Source organism: Vipera berus, assembly GCF_964194415.1.
Source record: "Vipera berus genome assembly, chromosome: 2".
Lineage (NCBI taxonomy): Eukaryota > Metazoa > Chordata > Lepidosauria > Squamata > Viperidae > Vipera > Vipera berus.
Window position 1 is genome coordinate 286215397 of NC_138203.1, and position 25088 is coordinate 286240484.

General features: G+C 42.7%; 2 protein-coding genes across 4 annotated transcripts in view; one reads left to right on the forward strand and one right to left on the reverse strand.

Annotated features, from left to right (window-relative positions):
* The window catches only part of LOC308661729 (zinc finger protein with KRAB and SCAN domains 7-like), a 375370-nt gene that overhangs the window by 159745 nt on the left and 190537 nt on the right, over nt 1-25088 (forward strand). The gene's annotated exons all lie outside the window — the stretch shown is intronic.
* Nucleotides 8157-24254, reverse strand: LOC308661728 (uncharacterized protein). Of its 3 annotated transcripts, none has more exons than XM_081316893.1 (5): nt 23339-24254; nt 21945-22059; nt 21766-21833; nt 16434-16563; nt 8157-11621 (listed from the first exon to the last, which is right to left on the reverse strand). In XM_081316893.1, exons 1-5 carry the CDS (start codon nt 23744-23746, stop codon nt 9931-9933), a joined length of 2412 nt encoding a protein of 803 aa, XP_081173019.1. In that variant the 5' UTR covers nt 23747-24254; the 3' UTR covers nt 8157-9930. The 3 variants fall into 3 exon arrangements, with proteins under 3 accessions (XP_081173019.1, XP_081173018.1, XP_081173020.1); XM_081316892.1 differs by having other exon boundaries at nt 8157-11624; XM_081316894.1 differs by lacking the exon at nt 21945-22059 and having other exon boundaries at nt 8157-11624; nt 23339-23748.

The window sequence follows — 25088 nt, forward strand, 5'->3', positions numbered from 1 at the left end:
AGGTAAGGAGAGGAGAAAGGCTGAATTTTCCGTGAGAGGCTGTCGTGTCCTCTCCAAAAGCGTCTTGTTGTCCTCCTTTCTTTTCTTTTTTTTTATACAGGTCATCTAGTCCAACCCCCCCTGCCCAAACAGGAGACGTGACACTATTTTTGACAGTGGCAGTTCCGTCTCTTCTTACAATAGAACAGAACAGAATAATAGAGTTGGAAGGGATCTTGTACAGCCTTGCCGGACTCCTTTCCCAATTTTGAACCAATCAGTGGTTCCATGTCCAGTTCTCACTGTTGCTTCTTGACCCACATATAGGTTTCTCAAGAGACAAATAAGATGGTCTGGTACTCCCATCTCTTTAAGAACTTGCCACAATTTGCTGTGATCCACACAATCAAAGGCTTTAGCATAGTCAATGAAGCAGAAGTAGATGTTTTTCTAGAACTCCCTAGCTTTCTCCACGATCCAGCGTATGTTGGCAATTTGATCTCTACTTCCTCTGCCTCTATGAAATCCTACCTGTACTTCTGGTAGTTCTCAATCCACATAATGCTGGAGTCTAGCTTGTAGGATTTTAAGCATAACTTTACTAGCATGGGAAATGAGTGCAATGGTGCAATAGTTTGAACATTCTTTGGCACTGCCTTTCTTTGGAATTGGAATGTAAACTGACATTTTCCAATCCTGTGGCCTCTGCTGAGTTTTCCAAATTTGCTGGCAAATTGAGTGTAGCACTTTTACTGCATTGAATAGCTCAGCTGGAATACTGCCACTTCCACTAGCTTGTTGCTCACATTTCCTAAGGCCCATTTCACTTCACATTCTAGGATGTCTGGCTCGGGGTCAGTGACCGCCCCATCGTGGTTATCTGGGACGTTAAGCTTGTTCTTGTATAGTTCTTCTGTGTAGTTTTGCTACCTCTTCTTAATCTCTTTTGCCTCTGCTAGGTCCCTGCCATTTTCGTCCTTTATCATGCCCATCTTTGCATGAAACATTCCCTTCATCTCTCCAATTTTCTTGAAGAGATCTCTGGTCCTCCCTATTCTATTGTTTTCTTCTATTTCTTTGCACTGTTCATTTAAGAAGGCATTCTTATCTCTTCTAGCTATTCTCTGGAATTCTGCATTCAATTGGGTGTATCTTTCTTTTTCTCCCTTGCCTTTCGCTTCCCTTCTTTTCTCCGCTATTTGCAAGGCTTCCTCAGACAGCCATTTTGCTTTCTTGCATTTCTTTTTCTTGGGGATGGTTTTAGTTGCTACCTCTTGTACAATGTTGCAAATCTCCATCCATAATTCTTCAGGCACTCTGTCTATCAGATCTAATTCCTTAAATCTATTTGTCACCTCTACTGTGTGTTCATCAAGGATATGATTTACTTCATATCTGAGTGGCCTACTGCTTTTCCCTACTTTCTTCTTTGCTCTTCATATTGCTTGAAAGTCAAATTTAGATCTTCTAAACAGACCTAGTGTTTGAAAAGTAGCAGGTTCAATAAAGGAGAATATTTATAGCTCAGGATTGTTTTCTTGCAAATGTTTCATTACCCAAACTAGGTAACATCAGTGCTAGATCAGTATTAGCCAAGCATGAATTTTTGTACAATATATCTTTGTTTAACATGTGTCCACCACTTATGATAATAAGTACCAAGTTTATGCTTACATTTCCTACATTTCTCTGACATATTTTTAAACATTTTTGCTAATCTTCTTGGTGGCAAGTGCCATCTATAAAACATTTGCAGCTGCCTGCAATTAGTGCAGGTTCGCATCCCACCAGGCTCAAGGTTGACTCAGCCTTCCATCCTTCCGAGGTAGGTAAAATGAGGACCCAGATTGTTGGGGGCAATTAAGCTGACTTTGTAATAATGCCGCTGGGGGGGTGGTGAAAGCCCTAATAAGCAGGCATATACATAGAATGAAGGCTATTGCTAAGCACATTGGTTTGTGCTTAAATTGTAAGCCGCCCTGAGTCTTCGGAGAAGGGCGGGATATAAATGGGATTAAAATAAAAATAAAAAAATAAATTTTGTATAGGTTTTCTTTATAAGAAGCTGACATTGTCAATTTATAGTTTTTTTCTCACAAACTTTGCCACTTCTCTACATTAAATCCAAAATTCTTTGTCCATACTATCATTGTTTCTTTTACCTGTTCATCTTTCATTTTCAGCGCTGGGATTTGGTAAGCCTAGGAAGATTGCCCAGTGGGCGTGCAGCATGGTAGAAGTGGGATTTTGCTGCCTTTTTCTGCAACAAAGGAGAAAGCTGCTTTTGTCAAGCTGGCGAGACTGCAGAAAAAAGAATGAAAGATGGCAGGGAAGAAACAGGCAGTAGGGAGAAAGCAGAGCTGCTTAACATTCTTTGCATCAGTCTTCAGACAAAAAGAAATTATGGCCCAACATAGCCAAAAAACCTACTGCAAAAGACAAACTAGAAACAAAAATTAAAATAAGCAAGAAAATGGTAAGACAACACCTATCCGACCTTGACGAATATAAATCATCGGGACTTCACAGATTACATCCCAGAGTTCTGAAGGAGCTGGCGGATGTGATCTCACAACCGTTGAACTATATCTTTCAAAAATCCTGGAGTACCTGAGGATTGGAAAAGGGCTGATGTGGTTCCCATCTTCAAGAAAGGGAAAGAAACAGACCCAGGAAACTACAGACCAATCAGTCTAACATCAATACCTGGGAAGATGCTGGAAAAGATAATCAAACAACAGGTCTACGAACAACTAGAAGCAAACAAAGGTATAACCGGTAGCCAGCACAGGTTTGTCAAAAACAGATCATGCCAAACCAAATTTATTACATTTTTTGATGAAGTGACATGGCATGGGGCCGGAGTACCTTAGGGAACATCTGCTGCCGGCATCAAGCTCCCTGCGCCCTGTGCGTTCCCACAGAGAGGGCCTCCTCAGGGTGCCGCCGATCAGAGAATGTCGATTGGTGGCCCCCAGGGGGAGATCCTTCTCTGTGGGCGCCCCGGAGCTGTGGAATCAGCTACCGGTAGAGCTCCGGATGGCGCCCGATCTTCGCTCCTTTCGTCGCGATCTCAAGACGTTTCTGTTTGTTCAAGCCGGCCTAGCCTGATGGGGATTGGTGGGGTTTTTTATTTTTGGTGTCTTAATTTTAACTTGGTGTTTAGAATTTTATTCCAATTGTTTTAACTCGGGCAATCATTTAATCTCTTTTTAATGTTTGTATTTAGTATTTTATTCTGCCCTGTGAACCGCCCTGAGTCCTCAGGGAGAAGGGCGGTATACAAATATTATTAAATTAAATTAAATTAAATTAGTAGACCAGCGAATGGCAGATCCAAGAGAAATTCTACCAACTTCAGTTGGAATTGGGAAATCTTCTGTAGGGCCAGACAGAGACTGGCGTGGGCAAAAAAATGCCTACTGATGACCTAGGTAAAGGTTCATGTGATTTTTGATCCTATTTTTATTTATAAAATAAAGTATAACATAAAAGAAAATAAAAATCATCCCTTCCATTTACTGAGCCAGATTACACTTTTCTTGGAGAATATTTGTAGCTCAGGGTTGAAATGAGGGCTCCTGCGTTCTCTCTGAGCTTGGTAGTTTCCTTGCAGATGTTTTATTACCAAACTAGCTAACCTCATCAGTGCACAAACACTTAGCTCCATTCAGGTAGTCCTCGGCTTTTGACTGCAATTGAGCGCCAATTTTCCATTGGTAAGATAGATATGAAGTGAGTTTTGGACCATTTTACAACCTTCCTTGCTATCGCTGCAGTTGTTAAGGTAGTAATAGTTTTGTTAAGTGAATCTGGCTTCTTCATTGTCATTGCTTGTCTGAAAGTTGCAAAAGGGGATCACATGACCCTGGAACACTGCAACCATCATAAATATGAACCAAGTGCCAAGCATCGAAATCCTCTAGAGCGGGTATGTCAAACTGCCAGCCCACGGGCCGGATGCATCACGCCGAAACTGAGCCCACCCCATTGCCAACAATGGGGAAAAAGTCGTGATATGTCGCACGACGTCACATGATGTTGCGAGTTGGACATGCCTTCTGTAGAGGAATGTTTTTCAATCATGGCAACCCTAGCGTTTGTGGACTTCAACTCCCAAAATTCTGCAGTCACCATGAGGAATTCTGGGAACGGAAGTTCACTTATCTTACAGTTACGAAAGTTGAAGAATACTGCTCTAGATACTTGGGGTACTTCTCTGTAAGCAAATAACAACTATGGTAGCCTAATATCCCAGTATTTCAGCTTTCTTTAGTATTCATTCATTCATTCATTCATTCATTCATTCATTCATTCATTCATTCATTCAATAAGAGCCATGGTGGCATAGTGGTTACAATGCAGTACTTCAGGTTATTTCTGCTGACTGCCAGCTGCCAGCAGTTCAGCAATTCAATTCTCAATGGCTCATTAATCTTTTCCTGCTTGTCCCTGATCTATGTCTCTTTTTGGGAAAGAAGAATATGTATTTGTCAGGGGTGGGAGTTTTCCACATATAGGTGTCAAGGTTCCGATAAAGAAGACGAAACAAATCAGAACTCTGAGGTTTCTTTCACAAGTGATAGCACAGTGGTTAGAATGCAGCTTTGCAGTCAAACTCTGCCCACTGCCAGGAGTTTGATCCTGACTGGTTTAAGGTTGACTTAGTCTTCCATCCTCCTGAGGGTGGTAAAATGAGGACCCAGAATGTTGAGGGCAGTAAGCTGATTGTGTAAACTGCTTAGAGAGGGCTGTAAAGCACTGTAAAGTGATATATAAGTTTAAGTGCTATTGCTATTGCTAGTTGAAATACTAATTTCTTGGTGGAAAGATTTTTTTCCAATTTAACAAAGAAAACCTAAGCTCAGCCTGGGAATGCAGGTCATCTGATTAGTTTGGCGTTTCCTGCTGGATATTAGTTCTTGAGTTCAGCCCATTGTAATTGTGATTTTTTTGCCCTGATTGAGTGCCAAGACTGTATGGCAGGGCAACATGATTTCCTCCAAGGCATTAAATTTCAGCCGATAAGCAGGGTATCTACCCCCCTCCTCTGAAATCCAGAGCTGAAGGAATGACAAATGTTTAGTTGGCTGATTTGACTGGATGGAATTTTGTGATTAATTTCTTTTTCTAGTTCATATTGGCCCTTGTGGAAGATTGTTATAATAATCATGTTATAATAAGCTACCCAGAGTTACCTTGAGGTAAGATGGGCAGCCTATCAATTTTATCAATCAATCAATCAATCAATCAATCAATCATGATCATAAGTGGTTTGGGTGATGGATTAGAAACGGGCAGACCATGAGATCTAGTTCCCCTTAGGTAGGGGTCCCTAACCTGTGGGCTGTAGACCACTACCAGGCCTCAGCCTATTGAACACTAGGCCACTTGTGTGGCTGGTTGGTGTACGCATCTTCATGCTCACACACAGCCTCATTCATGTGACCATTGCTGTTGTGGGTGTTCGCGGCCCCACTCGTGTGAGCCTTGCCATGGGCATGTGTAGCCCCACTCGTCAGCGTCATCATGGGTGTTTGCGGCTGCATATGTGTGTCACAGGTGTTTGTGGCCCCATAATAAGCCACCCAGAATTACCTTGAGGTAAGATTTATTTATTTTATTTATTTATTTATTTTATTACATTTCTATACCGCCCTTTCCCGAAGGACTCAGGGCGGTTTATAGGGTGATTAAAAAACTGAAATACAAAAGTTAAAAACAGATTTAAAAAGAAAGAATTGTATGTGTCCCTGCCAAATAAAACCCCAGTTAAAATAAGATTAATCCTCAGCCTGGGCCAGAGAGCTCGAAGAGCCAGGTCTTCAGGCCCCGGCAGAATGAACGGAGGTCGGGGGCAGTCCTCAGCTCCACTGGCAGCTGGTTCCAAAGGGCAGGCGCCCCCACTGAGAAGGCCCTATCCCTGGGTGTTACCCGCCGGCAATCTCTTACCGGTGGGACCCTGAGAAGACCCTCCCTGTGGGAGCGCACTGGACGAAGGGAACTTGATGCCGGCAGCAGGTGTTCCCTCAGATATCCCGGACCCAAGCCATTTAGGGCTTTATAGGTCATCACCAGCACATTGAATCTCACCCGGAGGGCAACTGGAAGCCAATGCAGCTCGCGGAGTAGAGGTGTTACATGGGAGTATCGGGAAACCCCCATCACAACTCGCGTGGCCGCATTCTGCACCAGCTGAAGCCTCCGAGTGGTCTTCAAGGGCAGCCCCATGTAGAGAGCGTTGCAGTAGTCTAAACGGGAGGTCACGAGCGCATGAGTGACTGTGCGTAGGGCATCTCGGTCCAGATAGGGTCGCAACTGGCGCACCAGGCGAACCTGGGCAAAAGCCCCCCTGGTCACGGCTCCTATATGGTCTTCAAAACTGAGTCTTGAATCCAGGAGGACGCCCAAGTTGCGAGCCCTATCAACGGGGGGTAACACCTCACCCCCCATCGTTAGAGATGGAATAGTCTGGTTGACCCGAGATGCCGATATGCACAGCCACTCAGTCTTGGCGGGATTGAGACGAAGCCTGTTTCTCCCCATCCAGACCTGGACCGCCTCCAGGCACCGGGACATCACAGCGAGGGCATCGCTGGGTTGGTTTGGGGTGGAAAGAAAAAGTTGGGTATCATCAGCGTACTGATGATACCCCACCCCGAAACCACGAATGATCTCACCCAGCGGCTTCATATAGATGTTGAACAGGAGGGGCGAGAGAACCGACCCCTGAGGAACTCCACAAATGAGAGGTCTCGGGGCGGATCTCTGCCCTCCCGCCAACACCGACTGCGAACAGCAGAAGATGGGCAGCCTATATATTTTATAAATAAGTAAATAAATGATGAGTGATTTGGGTGCTGGATTAGAAATCTACAGACCATAAGATCTAGTTCCCCTTAGGTAGGAGTCCCTAAACTGTGGACCATGGACCACTACCTGGCTGTGGCCCATTGACCACCAGGCCACTTGAGTGGCTGGTTGGTGTGCGCATCTTCAAGCTGTCACACAGCCCCAGTCGTGTGACCAGTGTTGTGTCGTCAATGTTCATAGCCCCACTCATGTGAGCCTTGCCACGGGCATTTGTAGCCCCACTCATGTGAGCGTCATCCCAGGCATTTGTGGCTGTACTTGTATGAGCATTGCGGGCATTTGTGGCCCCACTCGCACACGGGCTAACCCCTCCCACAAAACCATCCCTTCTTTCTCCCCTCACACTCAGTCCAGGCTGCCAATGCCGAAAGGTTGGGAAACTGCCCTTAGGCATGGAAGCCAGCTGGGTGACTTTTGGCCAGTCATTCTCTTTTGGTAAACCACTCACAGGCCGTTTGTTGTAGGAAAAATAGGATGTGTTATTCACCTCAAGTTCTGATGTCTTTTTAAAGACAGGGTTTCCCTTGGCACCCATGGCCAGCTTAGTCAAGTAATTTAATAATATTTAATTTAATAATATTTCTATACCGCCCTTCTCCCTGAGGACTCAGGGCGGTTCACAGGGCAAAAGTGAAATACAAAATACAAACATTAAAAAGAGATTAAGTGATTGCCCAAGTTAAAACAATTAATATACAATTATAAAACCCCAAAGATAAAATTAAGAATACAAAAAATAAAAAACCCCACCAATCCCCATCAGGCTAGGCCGGCTTGTACAAACAAAAACGTCTTGAGATCGCGACGAAAGGAGCGAAGATCGGGCGCCATCCGGAGCTCTACCGGTAACTGATTCCACAGCTCCGGAGCGCCCACAGAGAAGGATCTCCCCCTGGGGGCCACCAATCGACATTCTCTGATCGGTGGCACCCTGAGGAGGCCCTCTCTGTGGGAACGCACAGGGCGCAGGGAGCTTGATGCCGGCAGCAGATGTTCCCTAAGTAATTAGTCAAAAGCCAGAAGGGGTTCAAACTCCCTTCTAAATCAGAGAATCTCTGCTTCGGATGGAATTCCTAAAGATCTATGGGGCTGGCTTTCAACCCAAACCACCAATTCAACCATAGTTTGGTCATCAGATGGGGAAAATTACTGGGGATCTAAAGAAGAAAACCTTTGATATTGGACATTGTAACTCTGGAATATTGTCCAGATTCCTGTCCTGCGCTGTGTGAGTAAAAAGTGCATTTAAAAAAGGAAGAATGAAGCTACGAGAGTGAAACGTTATATAAAAACAATTCTGGAGATTACTACTTAAAAGAATGAAAACCAGGAGACCTTTATTCAAGAAATTGCATGATGACAGCAAAGCTGAGATTGCCCATCCTTGGCTTAAAGTTGGCATGGTGTTTTTTTATCATCCCAAGAGTTGAGGAAGCCAGAAGACTAAATAAAAGAGAACTGAAAGTGAGGGTGAAGGTGTAGGTCGTTCTCTGAACTTGTGGGTTGGTTTCCGAACATTTCATTACCAGGCTAGGTAACATCTTCAGCAGAGTTTAGAGGATGTCAGTGTTAAGTGTTCTTGTTTATCAGGGCTTCAGGTGTGGGTGTGTCAAGAGACAGTCTTGTGACGGGTTTTGAGATGGGGGGTTACATCTGGTGAGGGTCATTGGAAGATGAACCTCTGGGGGGCTTACATGGGTTGGTTGAGGGTCGGTGCTCTCTCTGGTTGGCTGTGGTTGGATTCTGAGTTCATAGGCTGGTTGTAGGTCAATGTGCCTGTTGATGGAATTGCTCCCTATCACAAGGCTCTCAATGAAGACTCACACCGGACCCATCACAAGAACAGAGTAGAGTAGAATGGAAAGTAAAGTAACATAACAGAATAGAATCTGGAGGGGACCTTGGATGTCTTTTGTCCAGCCCCCTGCTCAAGCAGGAAAACCTATACCATCTCAGACAAGTGACTATCCAGTCTCTTCATAAAAGCCTCCAGTGATGGAGCACCCACAATTTCTGAAGGGAAGCTGTTCTCAGTGTTTGTTTGTCCTCAGTGTTAGGAACTTTCTCCTTAATTCAGGATTGCTTCTCTCTTTGATCAGCTTGCAACTATTGTTTCTTGCCCTGTCCTCTGGTGCTTTGCAGAATAAGTTGATCCTTTCTTTGTGGCAGCCTCTGAAATACTGAAATCACGTCACACCTGTTTCTTCTTTTCTTTAGACTAGCCAAAGCCAAGTCCTGCAGCTCTTCTTCATATGTTTTAGTCTCCAGGTCTTTGATCATCTTAGCTGCTCTTCTGTGGCCCTCTCTTCACACCCACACCTGAAGCCCTTATAAACACTTAACCCTGACATCCCCTAAACATCACTGAAACATTACCTAGCCTGGTAACGAAATGTTTGGAAACCAACCCACAAGCTCAAAGAACAAACCTTCCCCCTGATCCTACACCCAAGCTACAGATATTCACCACCAGATATTTATTGCAGAAATGAAAGTGTTGAAAGCCCTTCCAATTAATATTCAATGATGGAGATGTAAATTAAGCGGCAAAAAGAGCAAAGTCAAAGGCCAGAGTCATTGTTATGTAACTATGTTAGATGCTTCTAGTGGCCAATAAATTTAGAGATGCAAAAAGTGAAGAGTGTAAAGTGGGTCTTCCAAAAAAGATTATATTTAGGGCTCTGTATAGACAAATCCTCAACATTATTCAAAAAAACCAATTGTAGTTATTTTTCTCTACTCTCTTCAGATTCATCGTTCCTTATCTTCCCTACATTCCCTAACATTTCTTTTCTCCACAGTAATAAATAGCTCAAGTGTCCGAAATTTTTGACAATTTGTTTATACGGTTCTTTTCTGTGATCATAAAGGGACATGTTGAGTACACCCCTCTCTACACATCAGACAAATGTACGATTTTTCCGCAGTGTGGCTCCATTTATGGGAAGTGAGGGAATTTGATGTAATGAAACATCTTCCACACTCCAAGCTTTTATACAGTTACTCCCCAGTGTGGATTCTGTTATGTACAATATATTGATATTTTTGTTGGAAGCTTTTTGCACAGTTCTAGCATTTTTAGGGTTTCTTCCCAGTATGGGTCATTTTGTGAGCAGTAAGAGAACTTGAAATTCTGAAGCCCTTTCCACACTCCGTACATGTATATGGTTTTTCTCCAGTGTGGATTCTCTTATGAGAAGTGAGGGAATTTGATGTAATGAAACATCTTCCACATTCCGAGCATTTATACGGTTTCTCCCCAGTGTGGATTCTGTTATGTACAATATATTGACGTTTTTGTCTGAAGCTTTTTGCACAATTCTTGCATTTGTAGGGTTTCTCACCAGTATGGATCATTTTGTGAGCAATAAGATAACTTGAAATTCTGAAGCCCTTTCCACACTCCGGGCATTTATATGGTTTTTCTCCAGTATGGATTCTGTTATGTACAATATATTGATATTTTTGTCTGAAGCTTTTTGCACAGTTCTTGCATTTGTAGGGTTTCTCACCAGTATGGATCATTTTGTGAGCAATAAGATAACTTGGGCTAGTGAAACATGTTCCACACTCCTGGCATTTATATCGTTTTTCCCCAGTGTGGATTCTTTTATGGATAGCGATGTACCCTGAACTAGTGAAGCATTTTCCACACTCCTGGCATTTATATGGTTTCTCCCCGGTGTGGATCATTTTGTGAGTAGTAAGAGAACTTGAACTTGTGAAGCTCTTTCCACACTCCAGGCATTTATATGGTTTTTCTCCAGTGTGGATTCTTTTATGGATAGCCATGTACCTTGAACTACAGAAGCATTTTCCACACTCCATACATTTATATGGTTTTTCTCCAGTGTGGATTCTGTTATGTACAATATATTCACATTTTAGTCTGAAGCTTTTTGCACAATTTTTGCATTTGTAAGGTTTCTCCCCGGTGTGGATCATTTTGTGAGTAGTAAGAGAACTTGAAGTTGTGAAGCTCTTTCCACACTCCGGGCATTTATATGGTTTTTCTCCGGTGTGGATTCTTTTATGGGAAGTGAGGGAACTTGAACTAGTGAAGTGTTTTCCACACTCCAGACATTTATATGGTTTTTCTCCGGTGTGGATTCTTTTATGGGCAGTGAGGGAACTTGAATTAGTGAAGTGTTTTCCACACTCTGTACATTTATATGGTTTCTGTCCAGTGTGTTTTCCATTATGTACAATATACTGATATTTTTGGCTGAAGGTCTTTCCACACTTGGGACATTCATATGGTTTCTCACCTTTGTGACTCCTAAAATGTGAAGTAAGGCTTTGTGGAAAACTGAAGCTCTTTCCGCATACTCTGCATTTGTACGGGTTTTCTCCTGTGTGGATCCTTTTATGGGAAGTAAGATCATTTGAGTCTCTGAAGCTTTTTCCACAATCCAGACATTGACATGGTTTCTCTCCTTGTATTCTGTGAGGCAAAGTAACTGAGAAGGTCCTTCGGAAATGTTTTTCATGTTCATTTGGTTTCTCTATCGTGTGGCTTCCGCAACAGTCGTACAATCCTGATTCATCTGCGGGTAATTTTGCACAAGCCTCTTTTTCTGGCTGATCATCTTTGCAGGAGAAGTCACTGACAGCTACATGTGGTAAAGTAGAGCATTTCTCTAGCTCCCCCTTTAATTGTTTTTCCTTAGAACTTTGCTTTCCAAAAAATGTCTCTGTATGTTTTATTCTGCCTTTTTGCAATACTGCAGCTGATTCTTGGCCAGAATCCATCCTCCTCCATTCATCACCTGCTTGGAGCAGAAAAAAAGGGAAAAAAAGAACAGTTGACATAAAGTGAGATGCAAACAGGATCAAGACCCCTCATTGTTGCATCTCTTATTTGAACATTAATTATGCCCCCACCCTCTCAAATCTTCTTCCTTGGAGAAAGTTGGGGGTGGGTGGGAAGAACCCCTGGAGTGGAAGGTCCCATTACTTGAGAACCTGTCCCATCAGAGAGCCCAATTCTCTAATAGCCAAATCCCTGTAACACTATTAGGACTTCCAAACGGCATCATTACAGATAGAAAAAGCATTCAAATAAAGAGCAGTTAAGGAAACATCAGAGGAAACATTCAGGGAGGTTTTAGGAGAAAACCTAACATTTATTAGAAAGTGGGGGGGGGGAGTGGTCAATAACCAGCAGAAACCCACAAGAAATAAATCCAATTTGAAACTTGGCCATTTTCTTTCTGTCCCGAATATTTCCCATTTACTCATCCCAAAATCACATGGTGAGAGAGAGAGAGAGAGAGAGAGAGAGAGAGAGAGAGAGAGAGAGAGAGAGAGGGAGGGAGGGAGGGAGGGAGGGAGGGAGAGAAAGGGAGAAGGTTTCGTTGAAGAGATTATCGTTTAATTCTATGAACTGGTGTCTGGGAACCTCAGAGTTACTTTTGCTTCAACATTACCATGCCGTGTATTCAATATAACACTAAGATTTTCAGAAACGGAATTAATCTGGATTTTTATTTGGATCCTTGAGCTGGATGTTGACAAATGATTCCCTTAACAACTGTGGGAAGAAAAATCACAAAATGAGTCAAAGGTCATTTAACAACCCTCTTGGTTAGTAAGAGAAATGTTGGGATCATAAGTCACCTTTTGATAATCTGGAAAGCCCTCAAGGAAAGCCCAGGTTAGGTCATCATGTCTGGGGCTCCCAGGAAAGCCATAATTGTGCTTAGAAGGCCCCCCCTGTTGAGGTGGCCATTCTTATGCACGCTTTGTCCTTGCTTTTTTTTGGTATCTGTTGTTTTTAAGCCTGGGGAATTTTGCTGTGCATCACCCAGAGTCACTTTTGGTGAAATAAGTGGCTATACAAATTTGAAAAATAAAATAAAAATGTTTAAATAGAAATGAGAAAAAAAATCACAAGATGTGAATTGGCACAGGATCCAAGCAGAGCGCCACTGATAGATAGATATTCAATACTTTTATGCACTGAAATGTTTGCTTCCTAGTTTATTTGTTGTTGTTAGTTGCGAAGTCGTGTCCGACCCCATGGACAATATTGCTCCAAGCCTTCCTGTCCTCTACCATCTTCTGGAGTCCATTTAAGCTTACGCCTATTGCTTCAGTGACTCCCTCCAGCCACCTAATTTTCTGTCGTCCCTTTATTCTATCGCCCTCAATCTTTCCCAGCATTAGGCTCTTTTCCAGTGGGACCTTCCTTCTCATTAGGTGGCCAAAGTATTTGAGTTTCAACTTCAGGATCTGGCCTTCTAAAGAGCAGTCAGGGTTGATCTCCTCTAGGACTGACCAGTTTGAACCCCTTGCAGGAGTCTTCTCCAACACCATAGTTCAAAGGCCTCAATTCTTTAGTGCTCAGCCTTTCTTATGGTCCAACTTTCACTGCCATACATTGCAACTGGGAAGACTATACGCACTTTTGTTGACAGGGTGATGTCTCTGCTTTTTAGTGTGCTGTCTAGATTTGTCATGGCTTTCCTCCCCAGGAGCAAGCGTCTTTTAATTTCTTGGCTACAGTCCCCATCTGCAGTGATCTTGGAGCCCAGGAAAATAAAATCTGTCACTACCTCCATTTCTTCCCCATCTATTTGGCAGGAATTGAGAGGGCCAGATGCCATGATCTTGGTTTTCTTAATGTTAAGTTTCAACCCAACTTTTGCACTCTCCTTCTTCACCCGCAACAAGAGGCTCTTTAGTTCTTCTTCACTTTCTGCCATTAGAGTGGTATCATCTGCATATCTTAGGTTGTTGATATTTCTCCCGGCAATCTTAATTCCAACTTTTGATTCATCTAGCCCTGTTTTTATCATGATGTGCTCTGCATATAAGTTAAACAGGCCGGGCGACAGTATACAGCCTTGCCAGTCTCCTTTCCCAATTTTGAACCAATTGGTGGTTCCGTGTCCAGTTCTCACTGTTGCATCTTGACCCGCATATAGGTTTCTCAAGAGACAAATAAGATGGTCTGGTACTCCCATCTCTTTAAGAACTTGCCACAATTTGTTGTGATCCACACAATCAAAGGCTTTAGCATAGATAATGAATCAGAAGTAGATGTTTTTCTGGAACTCCCTAGCTTTCTCCACAATCCAGCATATGTTGGCAATTTGATCTCTAGTTCCTCTGCCTCTACGAAATCCTACCTGTACTTCTGTTAGTTCTCGATCCACATACTGCTGGAGTCTAGCTTGTAGGATTTTAAGCATAACTTTACTAGCATGGGAAATGAGTGCAATGGTGCAATAGTTTGAACATTCTTTGGCACTGCCTTTCTTTGGAATTGGAATGTAAACTCACCTTTTTCAATCCTGTGGCCACTGTTGAGTTTTCCAAATTTACTGGCAAATTGACTGTAGCACTTTTACTGCATCGTCTTTTAAGATTTTGAATAGATCAACTGGAATACGGTTACCAACACTAGCTTTGTTGTTGCTCAGATTTCCTAAGGCCCATTTCACTTCACATTCTAGGATGTCTGGCTCGGGGTCAGTGACCATCCCATCATTATCAGGGACGTTAAGCTCGTTCTTGTATAGTTCTTCTGTGTAGTTTTGCCACCTCTTCTTAATCTCTTCTGCCTCTGTTAGGTCCCTGCCATTTTGGTCCTTTATCATGCCCATTTTTGCATGAAACTTTGCCTTCATCTCTCCAGTTTTCTTGAAGAGTTCTCTGGTCCTCCCTATTCTATTGTTTTCTTCTATTTCTTTGCACTGTTCATTTAAGGCATTCTTATCTCTTCTAGCTATTCTCTGGAATTCTGCATTCAATTGGGCGTATCTTTCTCTTTCTCCCTTGCATTCCGCTTCCGTTCTTTCCTCAGCTATTTGCAAAGCTTCCTCACACAGCCATTTTGCTTTCTTGCATTTCTTTTTCTTTGGGATGGTTTTAGTTGCTACCTCTTCTACAATGTTGAGAAACTCCATCCATAATTCTTCAGGCACCCTGTCTATCAGATGTAATTCCTTAAATCTATTTGTCACCTCTACTGTGTATTCATCAGGGATATGATTTACTTCATATCTGAGTGACCTAGTGCTTTTCCCTACTTTCTTCAGTTTAAGCTTAAATTTTGCAACGAGAACCTTATGATCTGAGCCAGTCAGCTCCTGGTCTTGTTTTTACTGACTGTATAGTTTCTCCATCTTTGGCTGCAGAGCACATAGTCAATCTGATTTCTGTGTTGACCGTCTGGTGATGTCCATGTGTAGAGCCGTCTCTTGGGTTGTTGGAAAAGAGTGTTTGCTATGACCATTGTATTATCCTGACAAAATTCTATCAGCCTGTGTCCTGCTTCATTTTGTACTCCCAGGCCAAACTTGCCTGTTATTCTGGTTGTATCCCCGTGTTGCTTTTCCTACTTTTTTATTGACTATGAAGGCTACTTCATTTCTTCTGAGGGATTCTTGCCCGCAGTAGTATACCTGATGGTCATCTGAATTAAATTCCTGTCCATTTTAATTTGCTGATTCCTAAGATGTTAATTTTCAGTCTTGTCATCTCTTGTTTGACCATGTCCAGCTTGCCTTGATTCATGGATATTATATTCCAGGTTCCTATGGAGAACAGATCTTTATAGCATCGGACGTTCCTTTCACCACCAGATGCATCCACAGCTGAGCGTCCTTTCAGCTTTGGCCCAGTTGCTTCATTCTTTCTGGCACTACTAGCACTAGCCCTCTGCTCTTCCCAAGTAGCATGTTGGACACCTTTTGACCTGAGGGGCTCATCTTCCAGCGTCATATCGTTTTGCCTTTTGGTATTGTCCATGAGGTTTTCATGGCAGAGATACTGGAGTGGGTTGCCATTTCCTCCTCCGGTGGATCACATTTTGTCAGAACTCTCTGCTATGACCTGTCTGTCTTGGGTGGCCCTGCATGGCATAGCTCATAGCTTCATTGAGTTACAAAACCCTTCAGCGACAAGCCAGTAATCCATAAAGCACAGGTCTACAACCCGCGGCTCCGGAGCCGCATGCGGCTCTTTCAGCCATCTCCTGCGGCTCCTTGTCCTCTGCCATGTGCAGTCCAAAAAAAAGTGGGACTAAAAAAGTTCAACCAATCAATTCAAATATGCAGGGTAGGTGCATATCTCGCCTTGGCTCCACTCTTCAGTCAAACCCTGTTCTGCCCATGCGCGCATGTACGCACATGTGCACACATTTTTTGCGGCTCCCAGTTTTTCCTTTTGTGAGGGAACCGGTTCCGAGTGGCTCTTTCACTGTTTCAGGTTGCTGACCCCTGCATAAAGGGGTAGTAGTTTATTAATTTATTAAATTTATATGCGTCACCCATCTTCCCAATAGGGTGACTCTGGGTGGCTTAAAGAATGCTGAGGATGATGGATGGCCTAGAAACATGAAAGAGAGATAGATGGATGGATAGATTAAGATAGATAGATAGATAGATAGATAGATAGATAGATAGATAGATAGATAGATAGATAGATAGATAACGTCCTTGGAATAGAAAAAGGCTAGATCTCTTCCTGCTTCTTCCCAAGAGATGACATGTCTTTGGAGACCTTTTAATAAGAAACAGCGGATGGCATTTAATTACTAAACTCTCTGACGAGAGAGTAGCAAATTTGCTTACCCAGAGACGCCACATTCCTATAATTTTCCAGCATGACTTCCCAATGGAGTGCTTTTTGGTCAGAATCCAGCTGAGACCACTCCTCCTTGGAGAAATACACGGCCACCTCCTCAAAGGACACAAGACCCTCCTGCACAGGGAAATAAGAACCAAAAAAGGTCAAGGACGATTTGTAAGGTCTATCCCATTACGTACAAATTCCCAAAACAAAGTTATGCACTAAGTTGAATGGCTGTGCTTGGTAGGATTTCAAGGTTTAGGTGAAAAAATAGATCAAAAGCCTTTGAGTGAAGAAATAGTTCAGGCAAGCTTAATCGATGATTGATGTGGCAAGACTTTCAGTGCCATTCAGTGAATAGATCTACCATCTCTCACTCACTTTATATCTATATATATCTATCCATCTCTTTCTCTCTCTCTTTAGCTATTTATCTCTGTCTCTATGTAGCTATTATCTATCATATCTCTCTCTCTCTCTCTCTCTCTCTCTCTCTCTCTCTCTATATATATATATATATATATATATATATATATATATATATATATATATATATATATATATATATATATATATATATATATATATATATATATATATATGAGTCAAATGTTAACTATTTAGATTACCTTGCTAGGCCCAAACATGGGGCAAATCTTTATTTCCTGTTTTCAGCCTTATCTCAAAGGCCATCGAACAGGCTGTAGTCACACCGGACAGTTCATATATGTGTAAATTACTAACAAAGAATTAAGGGAGACTAAGATGCATTTCTGACTCTTTAGTCTTCATGTTTGGGGCCTAGCAAGGTAATCTAAATAGTTAACATTTGACTCATATCTCCCCTTGCAGAAAGCTAACAGAGAGCGAGAGAGAATCTGTGGCTCAAGAGGTAAAAATACTGCCTAATATGCAATCAGCCCAGGTTCGAATCTCAGAAGGGTATGACTGACTGATGAAGACTAAATGTCAGAAATGCATCTTAGTCTCCCTTGTTAGTAATTTACACAAATATATGAACTGTCCGGTGTGACTACAGCCTGTTCGATGGCCTTTGAGATAAGGCTAAAACAGGAAATAAAGATTTGCCCCATGTTTGGGGCCTAGCAAGGTAATCTAAATAGTTAACATTTGACTCATATCTCCCCTTGCAGAAAGCTAACAGAGAGCGAGAGAGAATCTGTGGCTCAAGAGGTAAAAATACTGCCTAATATGCAATCAGCCCAGGTTCGAATCTCAGAAGGGTATGACTGACTGATGAAGACTAAAGAGTCAGAAATGCATCTTAGTCTCCCTTAATTCTTTGTTAGTAATTTACACAAATATATGAACTGTCCGGTGTGACTACAGCCTGTTCGATGGCCTTTGAGATAAGGCTAAAACAGGAAATAAAGATTTGCCCCATGTTTGGGGCCTAGCAAGGTAATCTAAATAGTTAACATTTGACTCATATCTCCCCTTGCAGAAAGCTAACAGAGAGCGAGAGAGAATCTGTGGCTCAAGAGGTAAAAATACTGCCTAATATGCAATCAGCCCAGGTTCGAATCTCAGAAGGGTATGACTGACTGATGAAGACTAAAGAGTCAGAAATGCATCTTAGTCTCCCTTGTTAGTAATTTACACAAATATATGAACTGTCCGGTGTGACTACAGCCTGTTCGATGGCCTTTGAGATAAGGCTAAAACAGGAAATAAAGATTTGCCCCATGTTTGGGGCCTAGCAAGGTAATCTAAATAGTTAACATTTGACTCATATCTCCCCTTGCAGAAAGCTAACAGAGAGCGAGAGAGAATCTGTGGCTCAAGAGGTAAAAATACTGCCTAATATGCAATCAGCCCAGGTTCGAATCTCAGAAGGATATGACTGACTGAAGAAGACTAAAGAGTCAGAAATGCATCTTAGTCTCCCTTAATTCTTTGTTAGTAATTTACACACACACACACACACACATATATATATAGTACCTATCTGTCTATCTATATATATCTATCATGCTCTATCATTTCTATTATCTATAACTATCATCTACCTATCTATCTAATCTATCATCTCTATTTATAACTATCATCTATCTATCTAATCTATTATCATCTCTATCATCTTATCATATAACTATCATCTATCTACCTATCTTTCTATCTAATCTATTATCATCTCTATCATATTATTATCTATCTATCATCTATCTATCTATCTATCTATCTATCTATCTATCTATCTATCTATCTATCTATCTATCTATCCATCCATCCATCCATCCATCTATCTCTATCTGAGTCATTGTCTGAAGTGAGGACGAGAAGCAGAGAAAAATTCTTGGGATTGAAAGAAATTTTAGAAAGCAAGATAGTTTGGCCTCCAAATCCAGACATGAATCAGAGGATTAGAAATTATTTTGCAAGCCAAAAGTTCTTTGATTACATGCATGACAATTTTTACTTAGAGATTTTTGTATTTGGCTACCTTCACTGGATTTTAATCTTCTGCCTTATCTTTTAATCTTTTCACTGGTTGTAGACAAGACTTTTTAAAAATGGTATTGCGCTATTTGAGTATTTATGTATTTTTGAACAATCTTGCACAATTCCAAGTCAAAAAGTTACAAAACGAACAGGTGCAGTTTAGCACTTGCTGCCCATGTGATATTCCCATCTCTTGAAGGACTCTTTAAGAAGTTAGCATGTACAATTGCAAGAAAAAGTATGTGAACACTTTGGGATTACGTGGAGTTTTGCATGAATTGGCCATAAAATGCACTCTAAACGTCATGTAAGTCACAACAATAGAAAAACACAGTCTGCTTAAAATAATACTACAGAAACATTAGCTGTCATGTTTTAATTGAACATAAGATGGAAACATTCACAGTGCAGGGTAGAAAAAGTATGTGAATCTTTGGACTTAATAACTGGTTGACCCCCCTTTGGCAGCAATAACCTCAACCAAACATTTCCTGTAGTTGCAGATCAGACCTGCACAACGATCTGGAGTAATTTTGGACCACTCCTCTGCACAAAACTGTTTCAATGTAGCAATATTCTTGGGATGTCTGGTGTGAATTGCTCTCTTAAGGTCATGCCGCAGCATTTCAATCGGGTTGAGGTCAGGACTCTGACTGGGCCACTCCAGAAGGCGTATTCTGTTCTGTTGAAGCCATTGTTTTGTTGAATTACTTGTATGCTTTGGGTCATTGTCCTGTTGCAACACCCATCCTCTGCGGAGCTTCAGTTGGCGGACAGATGGTCGTACGTTTTCCTGCAAAATGTCGTGATAAACTCTGGAATTCATTTTCCCATCAATGACAACAATCCAGCCAGGCCCTGAGGCAGCAAAGCAGCCCCAAACCATGATGCTCCCTCTGCCATGTTTTACAGTGGGGATGAGGCTTTGATGTTGGTGTGCTGTGCCTTTTTTTCTCCACACATAGTGTTGTGTGTTTTTCCCAAACAACTCAATTTTGGTTTCATCTGTCCACAGTATATTTTGCCAGTAGTGCTGTGGAACATCCAGGTGCTCTTTTGCAAACTTCAAACGTGCTGCAATATTTTTTTTGGACAGCAATGGCTTCCTCCGTGGTGTCCTCCCATGTACTCCATTCTTGTTTAATGTTTTCCTTATTGTAGATGTGTCAACAAAAATGTTAGCATGTGCCAGAGATTTCTGTAGGTCTTTAGCTGACACTCTAGGATTCTTCTTTACCTCATTAAGCATTATGCGCTGTGCTCTTGCAGTCATTTTTACAGGATGACCACGCCTAGGGAGAGTAGCAACAGTGCTAAACTACAACAGCTAATGTTTGTGTAGTATTATTTTAAGCAGACTGTGTTTTTCTATTGTTGTGACTTACATGACGTTTAGAGTGCATTTTATGGCCAATTCATGCAAAACTCCACGTAATCCCAAAGGGTTCACATACTTTTTCTTGCAACTGTATAAACTAATAGTAGGAAAGGTATCCAGAAGAAGGGGGAGTTAAGTACTGGTCTTAAAAAGTTTTCTTAATATAAATCTCAAGGTAGATTTTACAATCCATAATGTATCCAAACAATAGACCTCAGAGGGGCCTAAGGCGACTGAGAGCAACTTGAATCTTGTATTCCCATACCATGTTGCTCAGGAATACAAAAATATCCAAGCCAGAAGAAGAAAGAATTATAGAATCATAGAGTATCAGAGATGGAAGGAGCCTTGGAGGTCCTCTATTCCAACCCTCTGCTCAAGCAGGAGGCCCTATACCATTCTGGAGAAATATTTGTCTAATCTCTTCTTGAAAACCTCAAGTGATGTGAGCATCCACAGCTTCTGGAGGCAAGCCGTTCCAATGATTAATTGTTCTCACCATCAGGAAATTCCTCCTTAGTTCTAAGTTGCTTCTCCCCTTGATAATTTTCCATTTGCTACTTTTGTTGTTGCTCTCAGTTGCTTTGGAGAATGGCTTGATCCCCTCTTGGCTATGACTGCTGTCATGTCAACCCAATCCTTTTCTTTGCTAGAGTAGACATATCTAGTTTTCACAACTATTCATTATACAGTTTAGCCTCCAAACCTCTGATCATCTTTGTTGCTCTTCTCTGCATTTTTCTTCCAGAATGGAAGGAAAGAGTGCTCTGTATACCACTGTGACTTCCTGAAGGAAAGGGAGAATTTGAATCTAATAAGTAAGCCTTTAGTAAAACCACACCTAGAATACTGCATCCAGTTTTGGTCACCATAGTATTAAAAAGACATTGAGACTCTGGAGAGAGTGCAGAGAAGAGCAACAAAGATGATTAGGGGACTGGAGGCTCAAACATATGAAGAACGGTTACAGGAACTGGGCATGGCTAGTCTAGTGAAGAGAAGGACCAGAGGTGACATGACAGCAGTGTTGCAATATTTGAGGGGCTGGCACAGAGAGGAGGGGATCAACCTATTCTCCAAAGCACCTGAAGGCCAGACAAGGAATAACGGATGGAAACTGATCAAGGAGAGATTCAACCTAGAAATAAGGAGAATTTTTTTGACAGTGAGAACAATCACTCAATGGAACAGTTTGCCTTCAAAGGCTGTGGGAGCTTCATCACTGGAGGCTTTCAAGAAGAGACTGGACTGCCATCTGTCAGAAATTGTATAGGGTCTCCTGCTTGGGCGGGGGTTGGCCTAGACCAGGGAACCTTGGCTCTTTTATAACTTGTGGTCTTCAATACTGAGAATTCCTGAACCAGCCAAGCTGACTCAGGAATTCTGGGAATTGAAGTCCACAAGTCATAAAAGTTCCTCTACCCCTGACATAGACGAACAAGGTCCCTTCCAACTCTGTTATTCTATTTTATTAGTGAATTTGCTCCTCTTACTTGAGTTGCAGGTTCAACTATTGTCTCAGCTGCACCATACAGAGTAGACAACTCCACTGGAGTCTTCCCTGTGAGGAAAAACAGAATTTTAAAAAGCATAATTAATAACATAGGAAGAGACATTTTACAAAAGAGGAGAGAGTTTGGGACTTTCTGGAGAATTGAGGACCTTTGATTACCTCCCAAGGTGTCCAGACCTGGATCTTCCAGAGAAATGCTCCTCAAAAACAACTCCTGAGGAGAATTTGATGGATTCCTTTTTCTCTCAGAATCTCTGATGTTATTTGTGAAAGACTTGAAACAGGAGACAGGAGAAAAGAAGAATTAGTGGACATCACACAACACAAAGTGGATTCTTGAAAGTCTCCAATGTTCACCAGAGGGGCTGGAAAATAAGAAAGGAATGTCTGTCATCATTTTTTTATAACAGGTAATGAAACAATATCCTACAAGAATTAGTGAAACATCTTCACATATTATGAATTCCAGAAACCTGGTAGGGAGATGTCTATGGAGATTCTCAGACATTCAGGTCATGGTTGTCCAAAAGATGCTTTTTCAAGAGGTAACTGGACTTTCTATTTTTTCTCTTTGAAGACATTTTGCTTCTCATCCAAGAAATGTCTTCAGCTGTGAGGGGATGGTGCAGAATGGAAGGATTTATATTCTTTACAGGCAGCTGGTCATTTTCATTGTTTTAGAAATGCTGAGGACACTTGGAAGTTTATCTGTGTCTCATGGCCAGCTGAGTAGCACAAATGGGTGTAAACTCTTCTTGGAACTGCTGAAAGGACTGTGTTGTAGACGGGAAATAAATGATGTCGTATCCCTCCCCCTCTATTGAGAGAGGGCTATTCAACATCATCTATCTCCACTCTACAACACAGTCCTTTCAGCAGATCCAAGAAGGCTCCACAACCATATGCCCCACTCAGGTGACCCTGAGAACACAGATAAACTTCCAAGTCGCCAGAATGACTCTCTAAAACAGACATGTCACACACAAGGCCTGGGGGCCAAATCCGGCCTGCGAAGTGGTTTCATGTGGCCCGCGAAGCCATCCTGGAAACAGGGAACGGCCCCCACTGCCTTGGCCACGGCCCAGAGACCCTCCTTCTGCCAGAGACCCTCAGATCTGTCCCACTCCTGCCCAGGCCCTCATAGGCACCCTTGATGCGAATGATGTAGAGCTGGCCATGCCCACCCAGTAGGCCATACGCACTCTGGCCACGCCCACCCAGTAGGCCACGCCCACCCTGGCCATACCCACCCGGCCCCCTGAGGGCAACCGCAATGCTGATGCGGCCCTCAATGAAATTGAGTTTGACACCTCTGCTCTAAAAAAATGCAAATGTCCAGCTTTCTGCAAGGAGTATAAATCCTTCCATTCCCCACCATCCCTTTAGAGCTGAAAAAGCTTCTTGGATAAGAAGAGAAACATCTTCAATGAAAAAAGTCCAGTTGCCTTGTGAAAAAAGCACCTTTGGGACTCTGATAGGGAGGGGTGAAGAATTCAACCACATTCTTTATTCCAGTCAACCCCTTCTGGGCTCCCAGAGTGAAGGTCTCTCACCTGCTCCTTCTGCTCCCCTGCCTGGCTCAAGAGGAGGCCTTCCACCAGGGCCACCGCCTGGGAGCTGGTCTCTGCTCCACACTCTCGCACCCAGTTCTCCATCTTCAGAGGCAGAAGGGCCAGAAACTGCTCCAGAACAACCAGGTCCAGCATCTGGGCTTTGGTGTGCTTTTCTGCTTTGAACCATCGATTACAAAAGTCATGGAGTCGGCTGCAAAGTCCTCGGGGATCCTCAGAAGCCTGATATCGGACGCTCCTGAAGTTCCAGGACTGAACTTCTGAAGGGACGATGGTGTCTTCTTCCAGCATCTTCTGCCCACTTCTTGCCCAGGTCTCCTCACAGCTCCCAGGCTGAACAGCTGAAAGGCCTTTTCCAGTTCCCTCACTTGCTAAAGGTTGGGTCTCCATTCTTTCTCTGTCCGGTAACGCAACTCCAGATGGGTCCAAGGACTTTTATGTGAATCTCCAAGCAACTTTTCATTCAAAGGACTGTTTCTCTTGCTGCAGCGGTGGTGATAGTTAGACGTTCAGCCCTCTTTAGCTGAGAGATACTTTTATCTATACATGATGAGTACAAATGGCTTCCAGTTTGTGTCTCTAAGATAGAAAAGAAAATAAATTCAGAACAGAACTGAATAATAGAGTTGGAAGAGACCTTGGAGTTCTTCTAATCTAACCCTAAATTAATCAAGGAGAGAAACAACCTAGAACTAAAAAGAAATTTCCTGACAGTTAGAACAATTAATCAATGGAACAACCTGCCTCCAGAAGTGGTGAATGCTCCAACAATGGACGTTTTTAAGAAGACACTGGACAATCATTTGTCTGAAATGGTATAGGGTTTCCTGCCTGAGCAGGGGGTTGGACTAGATGACCTCCAAGGTCCCTTCCAACTTTGTTGTTGTTGTAGTTGTTGTTATTATTATTATTCTATTCTATGAATGCTGAATTAATGTATTTGGAGCATTTTCTATTTCTGTTTTTTTCCCCCACAAGGATGGTCTTGCTTTTTAAAAGCTAAACCTACATTCATCTCCAGGTGCGTTCACATGTCAACATGTCAAGACTCCAAACAAATTAGCAAACCATGAAACTTCAGTTCACCTCAAATGAAAGGCAAGAGCATGTCCCTGGCTTAGGATGCTCCATTACCCTTTTTCAGGACTGACTTTTGGGGAGCCAAGCCAGACTCTTACATGCAGGCAGGTTCACACAACATGCCCTGAAGCCCAAAAGGGTCAGCCAAAGGGAGGAGCCAACTTCACCCCCAAACAGGGTCTGGAGATACTGTCCTGCTTCACTCCCCCTCCCAAGACAGGTTTCATTGTGAAGGATTTGGCTCTTTTCAGCCTCATCCAGCACCTAGTGCGAATCCGGACCGGGTGTCTTCTGTCTTGCAAAGCTTTTCTTATCTCTTGCTTGAGATTTGCAAGGCAAATCTTCCTTCTCCTCCCCTTCCTCCCCCCCCACCTCCAGCTGTTCCCAGAAAAGCAGGCGTGAAGGACTTCCCCAGTCCCCATCTCTTTCCTGGGAATCCTGAGTTTCGTCCAGGAGGGAGCAACAAGGCTGGTCTGGTCCTCTGCTTCCCCCTCCCCCCCAATGGCCTGTTGTGTGCATGGAAAGGGGCTGCTGGGGAGCATGGGATTTGGGCTCTCCCACTCTTGGGACTCAGAAGACTGAACTTGGATGAGGACTTTGGCATGTGTCCCTCCCTCCTCCAGGGCGAGGACCCTCCGCCTCCCTTTGCATG

Coding starts and splice junctions, on each gene's coding strand:
- LOC308661728 (XM_081316892.1), bottom strand. CDS start 23,746: ATGGAGACCCAACCTTTAGCAAGTGAGGGAACTGGAAAAGGCCTTTCA. Junction 22,060..23,338: donor CAGGGGAGCAGAAGGAGCAG/GTGAGAGACCTT, acceptor TCCTGTTTCAAG/TCTTTCACAAATAACATCAG. Junction 16,564..21,765: donor TAGTTGAACCTGCAACTCAA/GTAAGAGGAGCA, acceptor TTCCCTGTGCAG/GAGGGTCTTGTGTCCTTTGA.